Genomic DNA, 22,595 nt, shown 5'->3' on the forward strand with positions numbered 1-22,595 from the left:
ATATCTAGGATTACAAAAAACAAAACTATTCAACAAGCTAAATTTTTAGATTACAAGAAAATGTGAAAACCTGGTCATATGTTTAAAATTTGACTGCAGAATGGCAGAAGACTTCTGGTTCTAGAAGCTGAAATGATATGTTGGGTTAACTGCGCAATTTGCTCCATTTGTTAATGTATTTAAAATTTTTCTGCAATAAAAGCTTAAAATAGATCAATTATACGAGAAAAAAAAGACCATAAAGCAAAAATTGGTGTTAATAGCAATTGTCTCCGAATCACTGACTTACAGATAATTTTTATTTTATTCTTTCAGTATTGCTGTATTTTTCAAATCTCTACAAGGAGTGAATATTACATTAATGATCACAGATATATTCGAATGACTAACATTTTTCTCAACCTTTGGAAACAAATAAAAAATAAATCAATTGTACTCATGTGAACAGAATGATCTAGACTGTGAAAAAATAATCAGAGCGACCAAAAATCAACCCTCTGAGCAGAGAAACAGGCAGCCAGTGAAGCCAATTGCCATGTATACTGTGGGAGACCAACCTTGCACTTGACTGAGTCACACTCTTTGGCTGGGTGCTGAGGCGCTCAGTCGCAGAAATGTGGCAGAGCATTCCCCACCCTTCTTGGGTTTGAGGGTCGAGGGTCGGTGTCTCGTGCATGGGTGTGTCTTGCTACAGCCCTTGGGTGGAGCTATGCTCACCTGTTCCTTTGTAATATAACCCCTTGCCCTGTTTAGGATAGAATCTTCCAAGGAAGTGCCTTGTGTGTGTCCCCTTCTCTTACTGTGCCCTTGGGTGTGGCCTACCCAGGTGTCAGTCAACCTGTTGACAGTGGACATCATGAAGATAGACTCAGCCCCCTGAAACCTGACTCCTTGCCTCATTTGAATAGCTTCTCAATAAAAGGAGTCAGCTAGTGCTCTCGCTCTCTGTCTTCCTGCAGACCCTTAAGGTCAGAGGAGCGGTCACAGCGACCCCAAAGAAAAGGGTATTTGTGTCTCTTGTGTGGTTATTTCGTGCAGCCCAGTTAGCCCAGTTCAACTGGAGTGACCCCTGAGCCTTTTAGTCGCTAACAGAAACCCGGCAGTATACTGCTGCCCCGAGCTCTCGAAATCATCCATTTCTCCACATCCACCTGCCCCTTCTCCAGTTCAAGTGGCTGTCATGGCTTGCGCACATTCCTACAAAGCCTTCTTGCCCCACTCCAGTCGATCCCGCAAAGCAGCATTTCTCAGACACAAATCTAGCCACCCACTCCCTTGCTTAAGCCTTCCTGGTGGCTGCCCACCCGCTTCTGCTCTAAACCCAAATTCCTTGCAAAGCCTTTGAGGCCCTTTGTGATCCTGATCCACTTCATCTCTTCTCTCGCCCACCGCATGCTAGTTATGCCCATTGCTCAGCGTTTGCCACACAGATGGCTTCTCTCGGGTTCACAGGCTTCAGTTGATGTCCTGAGGCCTCTGCCTAAAGCACCTGCTTCAGCTTCTTTCCCTTGCCAACTCCTATTCTCCTTCAAGACTGTGCTTAGAAGTCCCTCCACAGGTCACCTTCCCTCTCCAACATATGTGTGCAGGCATGTGTGGGTTTAGACGCCTTGGGTCTCTTCTGTTACGTCAAGACACATTTTACTACTCCCTCAACGGCACTTGCCACTGTACCCATCTGTATTCTTTGTCCCTCCTATGACTATAACGTAAGTTCTTTGCAGGCTAGAATCTTCTCCATTTCCTGGAGCCACCTCAGCATCTAGCTCAGGGGTTCAATAATAGACACTTAATAATTTTTAAATAAATAAAGCAAATAGGATATATTGTTTGTGAGTTCGAACCATTATTCACTCCTAAAAACATTTATGAAGATTAGATTTAAATTTTTAGTCAAAGACTGGCAAAAATCACTAGGCTCTGTAGGTCATGGAGCAGATGTCCCCAAATTTATTCTTTTGCAAGGAGACTTGTCTGGATATGATCAAGAAGACCCAGTACACGAAGGACAGCTGTGAACTAGGAATAACCGTGGCTGCTTTTCACCAGGTGTCCAGGCCAAAGAGCCAAGTTTTTCTACGCCCTGAAAGACTGTCTCACAAAAACTGTGAAGGAGCCCTTCTGCTTCCCTTCCTCTCCTCCCAAATCAGAAACATGTTGGCACCTGCACTACCCATTACCTTTGCACTCTTCTTCCTCAATGGTAGATGGTTAGCAAACCAAGTCACAGTCTGGACCGCCTGGTTATGTAAGGGGACTGGCTCTTTGAGGTCAGAGCAGGTATCTGCACAGCACCCTCCCACTCCTACTCACACTGGTTTCCTTTTATGACCCAACAGATTTATCTCCTTATTACAGATTCCTGAAAGAATAAGAGCATATCCTTATTCTGTCTGGGTGGAGATTAAAAGCCCCTGCTGTAGAGTCACAGACCTGAATTTGAATTCACTCTCCATCTGCAAGGAGTTTATTTGCTTCATGTCTTTAAGCCTCAAGTTCCTCATCTGTAAAACCCCAGGGGTGATTATCACACCGACCTCATCAGGTTATTACGTGTACCATATGCAGGAAAGTATTCATCTCAGTAAATGCTTTATGAATGTTACTAAATATTTTGGCTAAAGATAATGACGATGTCGAAGACGATGATGATGATGGTGGTGGAGATTCTGGACACTGAAGCCCCAACACTTACACTAATTAGCTGTGTGATCATGAACAATCCCTAGACTTCTCTGAGCCTTGGTTTCTCCCTTGCCTACCCCCATGTCTTCTACCCCCTCCCTCTTGACACTTTTTACTTTCTAGAGTGACAGTATAGCACAGTGATCAAGGCACTGTCTTCAAGACCCACACAAAAATCTAAGACTCAGCACTGTGACCTTGGGCAAGGCCACCTAAGTCAGCTTCCTCAACTGTAAAATGGAAATAGAGATGGCCTCATCTCGTGACCTGTTGTCAGAAGAGACAGTGTGAAAAGTGCTAAGCACAGGGCCTGACTCAGAACACACAGGCAATGAAAGTCTGCTCATTTGATTCCTTCACCAAATGCTGGGTCTTCACACCACTCTGTGAAGTGGACCTGGCTTACACCCCATTTTACAGCTGAGGAAGCCAACATGGAGAAATTACATCACAGAGGCAGTTAGAGACCAAGAAAGAATGAGACCTGATGTTCAGAACCCATAGATAAGTGTTCTCTACCACACTGCCATAACAGCGAAGAACTCAAGGAATCGGGGGCCAGAGACCTACAAATCACAGAGAATCAAAAACCAAAGGGTTCTCAAAAGTGGAAATCCATAGTGGGTACAGTGACACACAACTGTAATCCCAGCTACTCAGAAGACTGAGGCAGGAGGATCACAAATCGGAGGCCAGCCTCAGCAACTTAGCAAGACTCTGTCTCAAAAATGAAATACAAAGGGCTGGAGAGTGTAGCTCAGTGGTAGAACACCCTTGCCTTCTATCCCCAGTACTACCCGCCGCCCCCCCAAAAAAAGAACAAAAAAGAAAAAGAAGGAAAATAAATCTAATCCCAGATTATGCCAGCTCACACACCAACTGATAATGGAGATGACCAATAAAAGAAGCCCAGAGGAGATGATCCCTTCGGTGAAGATTAATCATCTTTAGAGAGGAAATGAAGGCTGGGAGTGAGAGCTTCCTTAGGAGAGGTTCACGGTTCACGTTGCTCCCTCCTATTTATTAAGGTAATCCAAGGCAGGGCAGGGGGGGCATTTCCAGCTTGCACCTTTGGTGATATTGTGAATTTTTTCATTAGCTTCTTAATTATCTGTATGTGTTAAATTTTCTTTGCAGATAATTTAGAAGAAAAAAAAAAAACTAGAATCTCAAACCTGGGGGGGAGGCTCTAGAAACTGTCTAGCCCAGTTTTACAGAGAGAATCTGATGGCTAATGTGATATAGTCCCTTGAGCAAGGTCACATGGCATGAAACAGGGAGACAGAAAGCCAGGCCCCACGCTCTCTGCAGTAGCCTAGGTTTTTCCTCCCTTCATCTTCTTTCTCCCCAAGACCCTACCAACCCCCTATGGACCACTTTCCCACCGGGGCCTTTCACCTGTCACTCAAAGTGTGTTTGGAGAGCAATGCTGCACCTGTATTCATATAACAACACGAACAACAGCTTGTTCTCGAAGAACATTTCAGATGCTACCCTGTGTCAGGCAGTGTGTGAAGCAATTCTGTGTATATCACCTCATTTCAGCCTCACAATTACCCCCAGAAAGTAGGGAAGGTTATATACCCAGTTTATAAGAGAGAAAATTGAGGATCAGAAAGGTTAGGTTATTTACCCAAAGATACATAGCTAATGAATAGGAGAGGTAGAATTTGAAATCAGAGCTCTCTGACCCCAGCACATGGGGTCAAATAGAAATATCTGATTCCTGGATGTTTGGGATTTCCCAGCCATTGCTTGTCTCCTTCATTAATAGGGAATTAGAAGCGAAAGGGAGCTCCTTTGAACAGACACAGAAACAAGCGGCTGGAAAGAGGATTGAACTTGCCCGTGAACCCAGAGCTAATAGGTGCCGCGGTCAGCCCTGGGTTCTGGCTCTCCACCCACACAGAGCTGGCTGTGCACATGGACATAGTCCCAGTGTCAGAAACTTTCCAGACTGGGTTTGCTTCCCAGGAGCAGCAGGATGCAGAGCAGCTCCCGAGACCGCTGGAGTCCCCAGGCCTAAGTGTCTGCCTCCCAGGGCTTGGCTCTGTTCACTGGAGCTAGCAGACCTGAGAGCAGAGAGAGGCAGCCAGCAAAGCCACGGGGCCTCGGTCCATTCCCGTCCCGGGGAAGCCTGACTTGGCCTGTCCTTCATCTGACCTTCCCAGGGCTCTTTTTGAATCTTCCCAATAGGAAGGTACAAGTCCATGGGCTGGGTCTGTGGCTCAGGGGTCGTGCACTTGCCTGGCACGTGTGGGAGACATTCTCAGCACTGCATATAAATAAATAAAATAAAGGTCTATCAACAACTAAAAAAAATTTTTTTAAATATAAAGTAGATAAAAGTACATGCAGGAATACATAAGAGAGTGGAAGAAAGGGATCCTGATCTAGAGCTAGAAGCCAGCTTCTCTGAACACGTGTGCTTTCGAAGGCGCCGTCGTGTGCGCCCTGGGAGACAGTGATCCAAACCCCCCCGGCACCAGGGTTTGAGTTGTAGCCCTGCCGCCACCTATGAGGCTCGGGTCCCCCAGGCACCCTGTTCTAACAATGGTGCATAGATTACCCAGAGCAATGGGGATGTAAGCATTCTGTGACTGCTGCAGAGATGTAGAACATTATTATCCACAGAACTAATCACACAAGGGCTCCAACACATACACATGGGGAAATGCCTTTCTGGTTGGTTGGTTGTATCTGTTTGCTATTCTCTCTTCAATCCAGGGCTCTTTTCACCCTACTTATGAAGGTTCTATATGGGTTCAGTGTGGTTGAGGCTCTAGGGATGGAGTTCCATTTCGGTCTTTAAGCTAAGCATTTTCACAGAAACAAATAAACTCCCAAATCTCAGTGTCTTAAAACAACAAAGATTCACCCCTCCTACAAAGCCTGCTGCAGATCTAGAGGACTCTCCAGGGCTACTGTCTCGGGGCAGTGGCTCAGCACTGCGTTTCCACATCAACTCACAAGTTCACATTTTCCATTAAAGGCAGGATGCACGGGTTCATTAGTCCGCTTGGGCCACCATAACAAAATGCCAAACAATAGAAATTTACTTTGACACCATTCTGGAGGCTACCAGTCCAAGATCCAGGTGCCATCAAGGTTAGTTTCTGGTGAGGTCCTCTCTTCCTGGCTTATAGACAGCTCTCTTCTCACTATGTCCATGCAGGGCTGCTTCTCTCTGCATGCAGAGAAAGACAGACAGACAGACCAACACACACACACACACACACACACACACCTTCATCTCCTTCTAAGGACACTAACCCTATCAGATTAGGGCCTCACCATTATGACCTCACTTCACTTCCTAAAAGACTCACGAATACATTCCCACTGGGTGTCAGAAAATCCTCTTATAAATTTTGGAGAGACACAAACATTCAATCCATAACAAGAGACAAGTAAATGCTTTTTACCTATAAGTGACATCGGCCACATCTGCTCCCATTTTACCACTGAAATAAAGACACACGGCTCTGCCTGAAGAGTACACTCCTCCCACGTTTTTAGAAATAAACAGGAACAAGGCATCAGGGAATAGTAGGTCTCCGTTTTCAAGGAATCTATTGGGCAAAGAAACCAAAGATAATAGTAGAGTCTGATGAGTGAGATTACAGAGGTATGCACAGGGTGTTATAGAACACAGGGAATACTAATAACCAAAAGTACCACAAGCTAGTACTTACTGAATGCATGTCATGTGCCAAGCACTGTGAAAAGTGCTGCTCTGTGATTTGGAGTAATTTTGCTACCGGAGCAATCTGATCGTGCTATTCTCCATGTTAAAATCTTCCAAGAGAGCACAGTTTCAGGGGATGACTCAAAGGATGAGGGCTTTGAAAAAATGAGTCTGTGCTCCGTAGTGCCAAAAAAAAAGGAGGAAGGTCCAGTAAGACTATAGCATAAGGGCTGGGGATGTGGCTTAGTGGTAGAGCACTTGTCTAGCATGGGTGAGGTCCTCGGTTTGATCCCCAGCACCCAATGGATGAATAAAATAAATAGATACATAGAGGAAAAGAGAACAGCATCCGTAGGTTTGGCAGAGGGACATAGGAGGAGGGAACATGTATGAAATTAGGGAAAGTGATTTCAGAGGCATAAAGAAAGCAAAAGGCAAATGAATACAACGACGGCATACAGATAAGGTCTTTCAAAAAGCTCTGCCGTGAATGGAGTGTGAGGTTTTATATTGGTGTTTGTCATGTATTGAATACTTTTCTGAAAGCCAGATAACTGTGGTTAATGAATTATGGTAATTAGGTCATATAATACAACAGCCTCATTTTATAGATGAGGAAAATGGGGCTCAGAGAGTCTTGATACACCCAAGTTTTTCCAGCTGATGAAAACATGAAAAGGATAAAAACATAAGGGAAAAAAACCATGGGAAGATTATAAAAGGCAGTTCTGATCTCCAGGCCCCCTGACTTCTGGAGGCCTGTCCTTGGCCTGGACCATTGCTAAGCATGAGGCAAGAGGGAGGTGGCCGCGGGGGGTGTAGCGCCAGGGTAGAGCACTTGCCTCTCACGTGCAAGGCCCTGGGTTCCCACCCCAGTACCGCAAAAGGTAAAGAGATGAGATGAGATGGCAGAGCCACGTGACGACATAACCCCACCCTGGTCTTCTGCCCCAGGGTTTTTCCAATAAAATACTAAATGGTATTTATTTAATTCTATCAGAACATTTATTACGAGAAGACTCTGCCCATCCATCCCTTTGGGTATTTGCAAACAAGACCTCAAGATGTAGGAAAACAGGGGGAAAAAAAGATATAGGAAAAGGCTCCCTCACAAGGAAAGTAAACCCCTTTGGCCCAATCACAAATATTAACACATTGGCTAGGAAGCATTCACTGCCCGTTGCCATTCAACTGGGTTGAGCGAAAGAGATATTGTGAATCCTAGGAATCCATCTGTTGTTTTCCATCTTTGCTGCTGTCAACTCTAGTTAAAACTGACATCATCTCTCTCTTGCTTGACAAAAACAGTCGCCTGACTTCCCTCCCTCTGCTCCTCCTGTCCCCTTCCACTTCCGACTGTTGCTTGGGGGTTCATTTGAAACCCCAGGTCAGATCACAGAATTCTCCTGCCTCCTAATTCTCTTACTTATTCTGTTCCCTCTACCCAGAAAGATCTCTGCAGGATTGGCTCCTTCTCATCCTTTAGCTCTCAGCTCAGGTATCCCAACCCTCTTGCCTAAAAAAATTGCTCCCCTTCCTAGCTACTCTCTGTCACACCACCATGTTCTCTATCCTCAGAGCAATACCTAAAATTTTGAAGCTTCTTATTTGTCCATCCATTGACTTGCTTGCTTTTTTACCAAGAGCAGGGACCTTGTCTCTCCTCTTAATCAGCTCTACATTTCCAGGGCCCAACACATGGTTTGAATCATAGGAGCTAATCAGTGTTTGTGAAAAGAATTAACCTTGGACATTCTCTAGTCTGACCTTCATCTGTTGTTAGAATCCCTGCCACAAACATCGTGGCCAAGTAATTCCTGCTTGCATAGCGCCAGTGATAGAGACTCTATTACCTCACACAGCAGCCCTTTCATCTTTGGACAACTCTCAAATCTCTACTTACCAGTGGTTTGAGTCCTGACCCCGGCGCTACACAGAAACAATCTATTTACCTGATGACCCTTTAAGTAAATGAAGTTGGCTCTCTGGACACCTGCCAAGCCTGGCCTCTTCAACCATTCTCTCTAGATGTCAATCGCTTCACCATGCATGTGGGGCCCTCTCCTTACATTGCATCCATACACCCGGGAGTGGTCAGAGCAGAGCAAAGGGATGGCATCATCATCCTTATTCTGGTATATTGAATTTATTTATTTATTTATTTATTCTATTTTTTATGCATGACAGTAGAATGCAATTCAATTCATAGTACACATAAAGAGCATAATTTTTCATGTCTCTGGTTGTACACAATGTAGAGTCACACCATCTGTGTCTTCCTACAAGTACCTAGGGTAATGATGTCTGTCTTTTCTACTCCCATGTCCCCTCCCTCCCCTTCCCTCCCTTTTGCCCTATCCAAAGTTCCTCCATTCCTCCCATGCTCCCACCCCCAATCCCCATTATGGATCAGAATCCACATATCAGAGAAAACATTTGACATTTGTTTGGGGGGGATTGGCTTACTTCACTTAGCATCATATTCTCTAACTCCATCCATTTACCGGCAAATGCCATGATTTTATTTCTTTTAATGCTGAGTAATATTCCATTGTGTATATATATCACATTTTCCCTATCCATTCATCTACTGAAGGGCATCTAGACTGGTTCCACAATTTAGCTATTGTAAATTGTGCAAAGCATTACTTTTTCTATTAGAGCTTTATAGCTATACGTATTAATTGGGTTCATCCTGAGACACTCATACGTGCATGGAAATTGATTTCAGTTCATGATCGCCCCTCCATTTTCCCTCCTGTCCTACCTTCCCTTCCCATTCTGCTTCCTTTACTCCACTTCCTTTCACTCATCTATTAATTTGTATTTGATTGGTTCTTTATATCATCCTATCCTTCCCTTCCTCTTACATTGTACTCTAGCTTCCACATATGAATTTCTGAGTTTGGCTTTTTTCACTTTGCTTGATATTCTCCATTTTCATCTATTTACCAACAAATGCGATAATTTCATTCTTTTTTCTGGCTGAGTAGAACTCCATTATATATGTACCTGAGTAATACTTGAAAACAATCATTTGCAATTAATCCAATCGAAAATAGAGCAAGATGGGCTGGGGCTGTAGCTCAGTGGCAGAGTGTTTGCCTAGCACGTGTGAGGCACTGGGTTCGATCCTTAGCACCACTTACATAGAAACAAATAAAATAAAGGCATTCTGTCCATCTACAATTACAAAAAATAAAAAAGAAAAGAAAATAGAGCAAGAGCCAGGCACTGTGGTGCACATCTGTAATCCCTCAGAGGTTGAGGCAGGAAGATCGCAAGTTCAAACCAGTCTCAGCAACTTAGTGAGGCCCTAAGCAACTCAGAGAAACCCTACCTCAAAATAAAAAATTAAAAGAGGATGTGACTAAGCATGCCTGGGTTTAATCCCTGGTACCAAAGGAAAAGAGAGAGAAAGAGAGAAGGAAGGAAGGAAGGGAGGGAGGGACGGAGGAAGGAAAAGAAGGAAGGAAAATAGAACAAGAGAGAAATAAGAACACTCCTGCTCTACCCTCCCCTCAATTCCTATTTTTTTTAACCCTGAGGTAACCACTACAAATAAAATGTAGTGTACACCCAACCAGTCACTTTCCCTTGAATATACATACATTTAAGTACACATGCATGCCTTTGAATAACACAATTTGCTTTTCCTCCTTCCATCCTGGCTGGGCATCTCTGTCTACATCACCACATCTAGGTCTACCTCATTCTTTTTAACTCTCTTCAGGTCAGAAATTTGGAAATGTGGGAGAGGACATAACAAATGACTTATTAATACTACATTAAGTACACGATATAATGATGCCATTTATGCTTCTGGACTTTGTCCTATAACATTCTATGGTGTGGACTCACCAGTGTTTCATGGTTTTCAAATACTTTCCCCATGATGCACCTTTAGGTCCATCTCGCTTTTTACTATTATGAACAATACCACAATGAACATTCTGCTGCATAATTCTATGTTAATTTCTAATGTGCATTGATAGATATTATTACCCAGTTCCCTTCCAGAGACACTTCAATAATTTACATTCCCTTCAGTAGTGTTCATTACTCTCCATTCTTGCCAATCCAAAACATTATCAAGCTTTTTTTTTTCATCAAATGTGATTTCAAAATGGTGCATGATTGTCTTTTTTGATTTATACTCCAAATTCCTAGTGAATTTGAGTATCTTTGCATAAGTTCAGTGAGCATTTTGAATAATATAGACGATTTTTATATGTACCTCCATTTGGAATCTAATCTTCTATGGAGTTAGTTGTCTAACTCTATTTTTCTCTGATTAGATATCAATTATTCCAATGCCATTTGTAAAATAGCTATTATTTCTCCAACAATTTGAAATTTTACCTTTCTCATCCACTAAATCCCCATATATACATTTTTAGTTTCTAGTTCCAGTTTATTTCCTGTTCTAGTCCGCTTTCTTGCTACTGTGACTAAAAGACCAGACAAGAACAATCTGAGGGCAGGAAAAGTTTATTTAGGGGCTCATGGTTTCAGAGGTCTCAGTCCTTGGAGGCTGGCTCCATTCCTCCAGGCTGGAGGAGAGGCAGAGTATCATGGCAGAAGAGTGTGGCAGAGGGAAGCATCTCACATGATGATCAGGACACAGAGAGAAACTCCACTAGCAAGAGACAAATATATGCCCCAAAGACACACTCCCAATGTCCCCACCTCCTCCAGCCACACCCCACCTGCCTTTAATTTCCTCTCAGTTAATCCCATCGGGTGATTAATTCACTGATTTGGTTAAAGCTCTCATCAACCAATCATTTCTCCTCCAAACCTTCTTGCATTGTCTCACACATGAGCTTTTGGGGGACACCTCACCTCCAAACCATAGCGCAACCTTGCTCCGTTGTTCTACCTGTTCCTAGACTAACACCAATCCTTTAATCACTCTGACTTAAACTTTTATGTCCATATCTGATAGAAAAAGCCCTCCGTTGTTCTTTTACAAGGTTTTCTTGAACTTGCCAGTCGATTTTCTCTTTCCTATGAACTGTAGAACCAGCTTTTTGAGGCTTATAAGAATCCCCTCAGATTTTGATTGGGATTACACTGAGTTTATGGGTTAACTTGGGGAGAAATAGTACCATTGCAATATTTTATAAACATGGTATATCTCTCTACTTATATAGTTTTTCCTTTATGGCTTTCCATAAAGTTTTGTAATTGTTGGGTTTCTTAATGTACACAATGCACACATTTCTTGTGTAGGTTTTTTCTAGATATTTTGTGAGGTTGGTTTTTGTTGTCAACAAGATCTTTTTGGTTGTTGCTTTTTCCGCTACCCTTTCCACCTTTCTACACAGCTTTTATTAGCTTATTTCGATACTCTTGGATTTGGGAGATCCCAGAGAAAGTCTATTAAATGGCATTCAGTTATATATATGGCTCGACTCCACAAAGCCTTGGTAAACGAGGGCAGAGGAGTGAGCCCTCAAAAAGGCCAATAGATTCTGTTACAGGAAGAAAATGGGATTAAGAAGAGTCAGCCTCCCCTGCTGGATGACTCTATCTCAGTACACCACCAAAGAAGGCATCACAATCATGACTTTATGGCAGGTCAGAGTGAAGCTTTCCACGAGATCAAATTCAGGAAATCAAATCCACAAAAGACTAAGGTGGTGAAATCAGACTGCCGAGTTATTTCAATCTACAATGGGGCTTCCCATTCTAATAATAGGAATGTTCATGTATGCCCCTTACCATTATCCGGTACCAGGAAAGTCAAGCAAAAGTTGCTTTTACCAGTGGAGGAAAGGGAGGTAAACTTCCTTGAGGGAAATTTGATTCAAGCCAGAAGGAGATCTAAGAAACCATGCTGAACTCACCACACAGATACCCTCTTTCCAGTAACAAGAAAGTTGGTTCCTCTACATATGGCCATGCTGTCCCCCAGATAATGCTAGATTACCAACTACAAATTTCTGCTTCTTGAACTGCCCTTTCTTGTACTATATTATGAATTCACACATGTTTATAAAATAGTTCTCTAAATGAGATGCAGTATAAAAAATTAGGGTTCCACTTATTCAATTAAAATGAGTGCCTGTACTAAAACATGGAGGTCACACGTGCACCATTTTGATTGATGCTGGGCCTTCTCCAAATTCCTCTAGTTTGTATTCATCTCTGTTATCAGTTTAGCTTTCCGAAAGTGACCTTCTTTCCTGTATTTCCAAGTTTGTCTTTGCACTTTGAATTTAGCATCCCATTCTTTCCTAACCTGGTAAGAAATCTTCTGTTAATCTAATGGGGATTCCCTTACGTAAGACCTGACTCTTTTTTTTAATATTTATTTTTTAGTTGTAGATGGACACAGTATCTTTATTTTTTATCATGTGGTGCTGAGGATCGTACTTAGGACCTCATGCAAGCAAGGCAAGCGTTCTACCACTGAGCTACAAACCCAGGCCCTTGTCTTGTTGTTGTTTTTAATAGAATTTTCTCTTGTCTTTGATTTTTGATAGTTTGATTATAATGTGTCTCAGAAAGAACCTTTTTGGATTGAGTCTATTTGGGGGCTTTTGAGCTTCCTAGACATGGATATCCATATCTCTTCCACAATTTGGGAAGTTTTCAGCTATTATTTCATTGAGTTTTCTACACATTTCCCCATCTCTTCTCCTTCTGAAATGCCCATAATGCATTTACACATTTACATTTTGTCTTATAAGTTTTCTTCATTTGCTTTTTTTTTTTTTTTTGTAAATTCAGCAATTTGTTCTGCTTAATCTAATCTGTTGTTGAGGCCCTCAATTTACATTTTTATTTCAATGAGTTTCAATCATGATCTCCAAGATTTCTGTTCAGGTCTTTTTTCATGATATTGATCTCTGTTGAATTTCTTATTTTGTTTCTCATATTATAAATTATTTTATGATTTTGTTGAATTATCTTTATTCACTAATACCTTACCGAGTTTCCTTAAAATCATTATTTTGAATTCCCTTTTAGGCAATCTGTTGATTTCCTTTTCTTTGAGGCCTGTTACTAGAGAATTATTTTGTTCATTTAGAAGTGTCATGTTTCCTTGCCTTTTCATGTTTTGTGTGAGTGTGTGTGTATGTGTGTGTATTTTTATTGATATATGAACATATGGTGGAACCGTGATCTCTTTTTAGCTTTTGTAGGGACTTTTCCTGTAGTTAGGGACTAAGGTATTGATTGGGTAGGGTGCCATGGCTTTGGTTCTGGGTGACCACAGTAATATAGTCTCCATATGACTTATTCAGCATAATCAATGCGTGTTCTCAATTTGGTGCTATGCTATAGCAGTTTGAGTCCCACTGAGTAAGGGGAACACTATACGAGTTTCTGTTCTGAAGCAGTACAGCTATATGGACTTCAGGAAGTTCCCTAAACGGAGCTTGGGGCCAATGAACTCTCCTATAGCTAGGACTATAGTGATCGCGCTAGTAATGGGGGGCATTGGAAATCTCCTTCTTACCTTTTCCCTACAGTAAGAAGTCTCTCCTGCCTCTGAGCTGATCTGCCTAGGAAACAAGTTATTATGGTTTATATTTTAGGTGCCCCCCAAATGCTTATGTGTAAGAAAATGCAAGAATTTTCAGGATGAAATGATTTCCTTATGAGAGATGTAACTTAATCAGTGAATCCACCCACTGATATGGATTAACTGGGCAGTAACTGTAGGTGGGTAGAACGTAGCTGGAGGAAGTCAGTCATTGGTGGTGTGCCTCTGGTTTTTATATTGTGTCCTTGGTGAGAAGAGTTCTCTCTGCCTCCTGGTTGCTGTATCCTGAGTTGCTTTCCTCCACCACACCCTTCCACCATGATGTTCTGCCTTACCTCAGGTCCAGAATTGGACAACCATGACCTGAACCTCTGAAACCATGAACCAGAATATAAACTTTTTCTCTTTTAAGTTGTTCTTGTCTGGTCTTTTTGTACACAGTAATCCAAAATCTGACTAAAATGTGTCATAGAGGCAGAGTACTTTGGTCCCTTCTCTATGTATCTGAATTTTCATGTCCTACAGTGTTCCCATCTGTCCCTTGCCAAATTCCAGTGTTTTTCCTTAGATCACTTCCTCAGAGTGTAGTTATCTATTTGTTATTTGGGGTTCTTTGCAGGAGATGAGCACTGGGCGCCTCTGTTGGGCCTTCTTGATGATTTTCCTTCCATGTTTTCTAGTGGCATATCTCATGACTGTGGACTTCACTGCCACAGTGTCATTCTTCCTCTTTCTGAGTTAATATCTATCCTTCAATTTGCATCCTTTGGCAATCAATTATAAATCCACCCCATAGTTCAATATCACAATCCAAAGTTCTCCGTCTGATACTGACTATGAGAATATTTATGAGCAAACCTGTCACATGAGCTCAGTGGGGTCCTAGTATGCTCTGTCTACTATATTTCCTTCATTTACCCCAGAGACTGTTTTAAATTTTATATCTAATATTGAATAAAAATTTTAATGAGATGTTTTAAATATTTAATAAAATGTTTACTATTTAAATAGTATTTAATTTTAAAATATTTAGTTCAAATAAATATTTAAATATAATAATTATAAATATTTCAAATAGATAATTTAGAATAGAATAGATGGAACTTGGCTTAGATTTTTTTTTTACAAAAAAGGAAATAGACAGAACAAAATTATATTTTTAAAAAAAAAGAGTGTGAACTTGGAAACCATAAGTCCTGTATCTGTATAGATGTTCTAGTACCTATAACTACATGACTTTAGGTAAGACCCCTAACCTCTGCTTTAACCTCACTGTTTACTCATACATAAAATGAGTATGGTACTACCCAGTATGTTAGGTTGATGAAAAGTTTATAAATACATTTACAGTTCTAGCAAATGTTAGCCATCCAATAAAAGTAGTGGCTATTAGCATTTTTGTGTGATTATTAAACTCGTACTGGGTTTTAGTGATTCCCTACAGACATAGAACGATGTTCAGCTCCACTGGTCCAAATGTCTACAGTTCTTAACAACAAATGTAGCTCTGACTGTGTGATCTCCAAATGAGCATGCACCAGACAGCATGGTGACTTAGAGAGGTTTAAGCACAAATTAGGCATCTGGACAAGGAGACAAGAGGCAGGATCTGGGGAGTCTGCCAGCACTGGACTTGAGTATAACCAGACCATGAGTCAAATCTCTGGGCCAAATAAGGAAAAAGGCACTGTTAAACCTGGGGCAAAAGCTTTCTGTTCTTTGCCTTTTATGACACTTCCTGCTACTTGTGGGCGACCACAAACCCACAGGTAGGTAACAGCAGCCAGAGGCCATAACTGATAGCATTGTGGTGTCTTGAATTCTCAAGGCAATTCTGGGAGTTGTTTGATGCTCTACAGTTTAAATGCCTAGACTCTGGCTTTAACATCCTGGGTTCATATTTCAACTTTTCCACTGACTAATTGTCTGATGTCAGCAATGGTATTTTAATTTCCAAATGCCTTGATTTCCCTACTTGTAAAACAGGAATGATAATATAACATACATTACAGGAATAGTGTGAAGATAAAGTAACACACATATACAAGTTTTTAACATAGTTTCTTGTGCATGGTAAAGTCTCGATGTATTAGTCTTATTTACCTTATTACTATCAGTCCTGGATCTACCAGTACCTGGCAATGGGAACTTGAGCTTTGAGGGCTTATTTCCACATATGTTCAATGGGGATAAGAATCTTCTCTTCTATACCAAACCTCACAGACAAAATCTAATGTGAGAGTGGCTTGGAAAAGCAAAAAGTAGCAAATTATAATAAGACATTGTTAGTAATAAGAGCCAATAAGTATATTACTTAAAAGTATAGAACTTTGAAGTCAAACTTTCCTGGAGCTGAATCTCAGCTCTGCCACTCAGTTTATACAAAGCACTTAATATCCCCAGTTCTCAGTTTATTTGCAAAACAGTGTCACTATGAGAATTTGGTGAGAAGTTCCCTATAAAGTGCTTCACACCATACCTGCCACTCTGCGATGGTTTAGTAAACCCTACTTGCGCCAGCTGAGCCAAGTTCACATGCTCAAAGGACAGTGCAGAGAATGAGGCTCTTACCATATTTGCAGGGTAAAAAAAAAAAAAAACACATAGGACTCATGTCATAGTGCTTCTCAGAGGTCCAGGAAAGTGAGAAGAAGAGCAGGAATAAGAAAGGAAGCAACAGGTCATAAACCAAGCCTGAGCATCCCCACTCAGAATGAACCCCATGGCTCCTGGTCTTTGGCAGACTGACTCAGCTCTTATGCATCTTAATCCCAAACCCTGCCAGAGCCAAGCCCATGCTAAAACTTCTTCAGGAAAGCTGAGCCAGCCTGACGGCGGATTCATCTGTGCTCCCTTACTCCTGGGCCTGGGGCTACCTCCAAAAGTATAAAATATAGAAACAGAAAGAAGTAGGATAGAAGTAAAAATGACTTCATATGCATTCCATCTTAGTCACTTAGTTGATGTGGGGCCTGGAGAAAGGCACTTTCCTTCTCTGAGCCTTGTGTAAAATGAAGAAGACAGAGGTCCCCAAGGTTCTTTCTAACTATAATATTTGATGGTGCAAATGATGATGATGATGATGATGATGATCAATAACTACGATTCTCTTGCTTATGCCCAGTTCCCTTTCCTACTGTCTTAGTTTAGATTCTTCTTAACCTTTCAACGGGACTGTCAAACGGCCTCAAACCAGACCTCCCTGCATCTGTTTCCTCTCATTTCCAATACCTCACGATCAGCCCTGCCCTGCTGATTATGAAGTTGAACCTTGATACCGGTCCACCTTGTAAGTCTTCAACGGTGTCAAATGGGCTACAAAATAAAAGGCAAATACCCTGGTTTGACAATCAAGCATATCCAGAGCTCACGTCCCTTCATTTCACCGCCTTATGACAGCACAGTGGTGCAAAGCAAGGACTCTATATCATGAGATAAAATAGGTTCAAACTCCAGCCCTCCCCACCCGTTACCAACTGTGGGATGTGAACAAAATAGTATGAGGGTGAACCTAGCTATGTCATGGGATTATTTTAAGGATAAAATAAGCTAAATCGTGTGCTTCCCACCAACTCACACCTCTTAGCTTTTTCCTATTAAAGCGCTTCGTTCTATTTTACTGCAATACTAAATTAAGAGCTTATTAGAAGTTAGAATCTCAAATTAGACACAGTAAGGGTATGGATGGGGACGGATCTAACTGCAGGTGACACATAGCAAGTCCTTGATATGTGTTTGTAGAATGAACAAAAGATGAGCTTATGCTCTAGAAGCCAAACAGCTAGTTGCCCAGTTACCAGAAATCAGAGCATCAAGGAACCTCAAGGCAAGATGAGTGAGTTGATGCTAAAGACCGTTGGACTTGAACTCTAGAAATCTCCCTGCTTCGGGGTAACAGGCTACCTTGGGAGACCTAGAAATCAGCTACTGTAAGTGGAAGTTGGAGTTCTGGGCTGAAGAATTCAAATGTTGCTTCTCTGGCCCCTGAACTTGAACATGGATCCCCAGCATGTCGAACATCAACCAACAGAAGTACAAGGCAAAGTCAGCAATACAGCATTTAGCTTTCAGCCTATTACACCAATTACATTGATCTCTTCTGAACTGCATTTCCCACTGCTGTTTACCAACTTGGGAGGAGAAAAATCAATGGTGGCAACTCGTTTGGTTAGCAGCTGCCGAGAGAAGGAGCCGGCTGCTACCGCAGAAGGAGTCAAGCTGCCTGGGGACAGACACTGAGCATGTTCTCCAGGTCTCTTGCTTTAAATTTTCATTAGTCATCTTATAATGAGACACTACGGGTTCTATTTTTTTCTTGTAGATAATGAACATTTTAATTTTTTTACAGTCAACAAATTGCATTACTTCTGCAATTAAAAAATAGAATATTTTTAAATACTAATAATAAAATGCAAGTGGAATAATGTCCCTTTATACTTAAAACTCTTCAAAAGATTCATATTACTGTCACAATAAAATCTGAATTTCTCGGGATGGTTTGCAAGACCCTTTCTGCTTTCTCCCACTCCTCTCCTTCATCATTTACCTGTCAGTCTTTCCACCCTTTTATTTTGCCTCAAGACCTTCATAAATGTACTTCCGAGTGACTGAGATGCTTTTCCTCTTTGGTTCAACCTCTGGTCTCACTTTAAACATTGCTTCTTCCTGGACACTTCTTTGACCTCCAGCCCTGCATCTAGATGCAGAACACCTGTTTTCTGAAGTCCCAGCACCATACATAGCCCCCACCAGAGCCCTTACCTCAGCATGGTACCAACATTACCCTATAGACTCTGTAACTGAATAAATAGACCTTTCTTTTTCTCAGAAGATTCCCCAGGATGTAGAACAGTGCCTGGCACTTAGTAGATGCTAAGATAAGTGTTCTTGAGTAAAATGAAACTCATGACACTCAGCTATTGGATTGGGTAGGTTCTTAGAGACCATCTCACCTAATTTCTAACAATGAGGTCTAGAGAAACAGAGCCAGATTCTAATACCAAGTCCTTTCCTGAAATGCTACATGACCTTAGATAAGGCCTTCCCCCTCAGGGTCTCAGTGTCTTCGGCTATCAAAGGATGAAAGCCCATTCTGCTCCAACCTGTTCTGACTTTTTCTGCTTCCCCTTCTCCTGGGTCTGGGCAGCTGATAGGCACATTGACTGGGAGGGTAGGAGGGATGGAGCAAGAGAAACTAAATCTGCTACATCCCTTCAAATTGCTGCCAAACAAGTTGAAGAAATAAGTCACACACAGGGAGCAAGTGCTCAGCTAAATGCTTCTGGTGATTCCCTCCTCCTAGGAGATCAGATAGGGAAAAAAAAAAAAAAAGCCTACAGGTGCCAGGGCATCCAGGTTCCTGCAGGAGATAAGGCTTAAGCCAAACAGGCAGAATTTGCCCAAACAATGAGGACAAGAGAGGGTGTCCCCAGCAAGAATCGACTCCCTGCGCCCATGTGAGGTCAGGTGGGAGTACTCACTAAAGGGTTCCATCCACACCAATTCTGATCCCAAACCTGCGACTCACTCACCCCACGCTTAGACACTTTCTCCACCTTTCCAAACCTGCTTCCTTACCCTTGTGGCGGGAATCTGAATGTTTGCTTGCAAAGATTTTGTGAGAATTAAATGTGTGTGACAGTATCTAGAACAGCGCCTGGTGCCTAACAGACCATTTTAAGAAATGTCACTTTCTTTTCTTCCTTCCAGCTACATAAACAGTCTTGACATGTCACTGGCAAGAACATCAAAAGTACAGCAGGGGTTTGGGGACTGAAGACTCTTTTTGCCGAACCATTTATATTCTGTTCACTCTGATGGGACTTTTCCCGTTCCTCATCACTCCTCATCATAACACACACGTACACACACACACACACACACACACACACACACACACACCATGTAAAACCGCAGGAGCGGGGAGAGGGGATGTTTCCAACCCCATGGTCAGGTGGGGCCAGATTCAGAGGTGTCCATTATCATCAGCAAAAAAACACAAAGTACCTACATCTAGGCCTGGCCTCAAGTTCTCCCTCCACCACGGGACTTATAAGACACGAGATTATGAGACCAAATGTCACTTTCTATGGGGCTGGAGGGAGAGCCTTTGATTAAATTAGAGGAAAAGCCTATAAAATACCTTGGAACATTTTATGAAGTTATTGATATTTCTGCAGGCAAACAGTGAGGCATGTGCTGAGGGAGGAATCAGGCAGGGGTGAGGGCCACAGTGGGGAGGTTGTTAGCCCTCCCCCATGATGATGAACTGAAACTAATGAGGATTTAGAAGCAGCACACCAAAAGAACCACATAGTATGACCTCATGCATACATCACCCTCAGAAAAAGAGCAATAGCGGCCCTCATGTGTGAACATTATTTCTTTCTTTTTTCTGGGGGGGGGGGTTTGGAGATGCAGAGATTGAGCCCCCAGCCTTGCACATGTTAGGCAAGATCTCTAACCCTGAGCCACATCCCCAACCCTTGACATTATTTCTTGAAGGAAAGAATATAAAGTTGGACTTAAATGAGGTTATTAATTTTGGGGATATAAGGGCGGTGGTGAACTCAGGAGGCTGAGGCAGGAGGATTGCCAGTTCAAAGCCAGCCTCAGCAACTTAGCAGGGCCCTAAACAACTTAGTGAGACCCTGTCTCTAAATAAAATATTTTTATTTTATTTAGAGTGCTGTGGATATGGCTCAGTGGTTAAGCACACCAGGGTTCAATCTCTGGTATCAAAAAAAAAAAAAAAGTCGTAAGGGGAACTATAGGACCTTTTGAGAATCCAACACAGAATCTGTGCCCTTCTTCCTTGGGAAACCCCAAATTCTATTTGTAGTGCCACATGATCCATGGTACATGAATCACTGACAAAATACAAAAGTTTTCCTAATGAAAGATTTAATCGCATTACCCAGATTTCTGCCACTGAGACCAACACACACTATTTATTGCCTCCTCTAGTTGTGAATGGAAACTAAACGGACTCTTTTCAGCTCCACCAGGATCAGCAGGGACAGTTAAGCCCTCAGCAGAGAGTTGGGTCATGTGGGGTCCAAAGAAGTTACAGTGCTTAAATGATACAACTTGATCTGTAATGTATCATTTCTCTTATCCAAAAAAACATGAAGGAAACATGACAAAAGAGGATGATGAAAACAGGTGTATATTACATTAGTCTTTAAACCTTTTAATTTTTTTTTTAGTTATCAATAGACCTTTATTTTATTTATTTATTTATATGTGGTACTGAGAATCAAACCCACTGCTTCACACATGCTAAGCAAGCGCTCTACCACTGAACCACAATCCCAGCCCCAAAACCTTTTAAAATTTTTAAGAGAAATAATAACATTTAAATAACCTCAGTTCAGAGTCGAGTATACTTAGCCAGGTATTGAGAGAATTGTCTGGAGTCATTCCAACTCTCAAGATCCCTGAGGCACAGACTTTTACTTCTTACCCCATGTAAGATGCAACCAGACTCCAATAATGTCCCCCAGGAGGGATTTTTGGGGAAACCCTGGCTGAAAGGTGACAGCCCTCTGAGAGTTGGCGTCCCCTGGCCTGACCCTGCCTCCTCTTCCTTGTTTCCTGGCTACAGGACTATAGGGTCAACATCTTTCTGCGGCAACAGTGGAACGACCCCCGTCTGGCCTATAATGAATACCCCGATGACTCTCTGGACCTGGACCCATCCATGCTGGATTCCATCTGGAAACCTGACCTGTTCTTTGCCAACGAGAAGGGGGCCCACTTCCACGAGATCACCACAGACAACAAACTGCTGAGAATCTCCCGGAATGGCAATGTCCTCTACAGCATCAGGTGAGTTCCCTACAGGTCCGTCCACTCCCTCCTGAGAACGTGCCTTTGCCCACTGCCCTCCGGAAGCAGGCACCAGTGTGGGGGTCTGACAGAGAAGAACAGGCCCTGCAACTCAACCCCTCTGCAGCATAGGCATGGCCAGCTTGTAACCTAAGCTCAATGAGTAAGAACAAAACACCACGTGGAGTCCCAGGGGCAAGTGGTTCACATAACCAAGGAGATCAGGGAAGGGATCCTAGAGAAGGTGTTGTTAAAGTAACCCAGCATTTCAACAAAACAAGAAAGAGGAGTTAAATACGATCGTCATTGGCAGAAACAATGGCACAAAGCCTGAAAAATCATAGCAACCAGGAAGTTGGTGGCCTGCCGGGTGGATGATCCTGCCACAAGCTCGGGCAGGGCCGCTCTGTCCTCTGTAAACCCCCTTCCCACAGAGCTGGCACTCAAGAGGCTAGACCCCCTTCCTCAGCTGCAGGGTATTCTGAAGACACTGGATAGGGGCAAAGCTTTCAGAGTGTCCTGCCACTCCTCCCCACCTAGTCCCAAATCTCCTCCCCCAAGGTATGGGGACACTGACCAATGGCCAAGAGGTAAAGACATGGCCTGACACATGCAAAAAATAATAAGTACCATTCATTGAGAATTTACTCACTGTGCTAAGTATTTTTTATGGATCTAATCCTTTCCACAACTGTATGAAATAGGTTTTATTACACCCATTTTGCAGATGAGGCAATTGAGGGTCTGAAAAATTCAGATAACATGCCTAAATTCCCACAGTTAGTTCATCACAGAACCCAGATTCCCACCTGGGCTAATCCCAAAGCCTACAGCAGGGAATGGTATTCAATAGGTACTTAAATATTCAAAGAATAAATGTGTGTTTATTTCAAA

General features: G+C 42.3%; 1 protein-coding gene across 3 annotated transcripts in view; it reads left to right on the forward strand.

Moving 5' to 3' along the window:
* The window catches only part of Glra1 (glycine receptor alpha 1), a 78,766-nt gene that overhangs the window by 42,614 nt on the left and 13,557 nt on the right, over positions 1–22,595 (forward strand). For all 3 annotated transcript variants that reach the window (XM_015492811.2, XM_015492812.2, XM_048814662.1), the window contains one exon: positions 21,478–21,701. In XM_015492811.2, the coding sequence (XP_015348297.1) occupies positions 21,478–21,701 (224 nt within the window). The remainder of the gene's footprint in view (positions 1–21,477; positions 21,702–22,595) is intronic.

The sequence above is a fragment of the Marmota marmota genome, unplaced genomic scaffold (assembly GCF_001458135.2).
Source record: "Marmota marmota marmota unplaced genomic scaffold, marMar, whole genome shotgun sequence".
Classification (NCBI taxonomy): domain Eukaryota; kingdom Metazoa; phylum Chordata; class Mammalia; order Rodentia; family Sciuridae; genus Marmota; species Marmota marmota.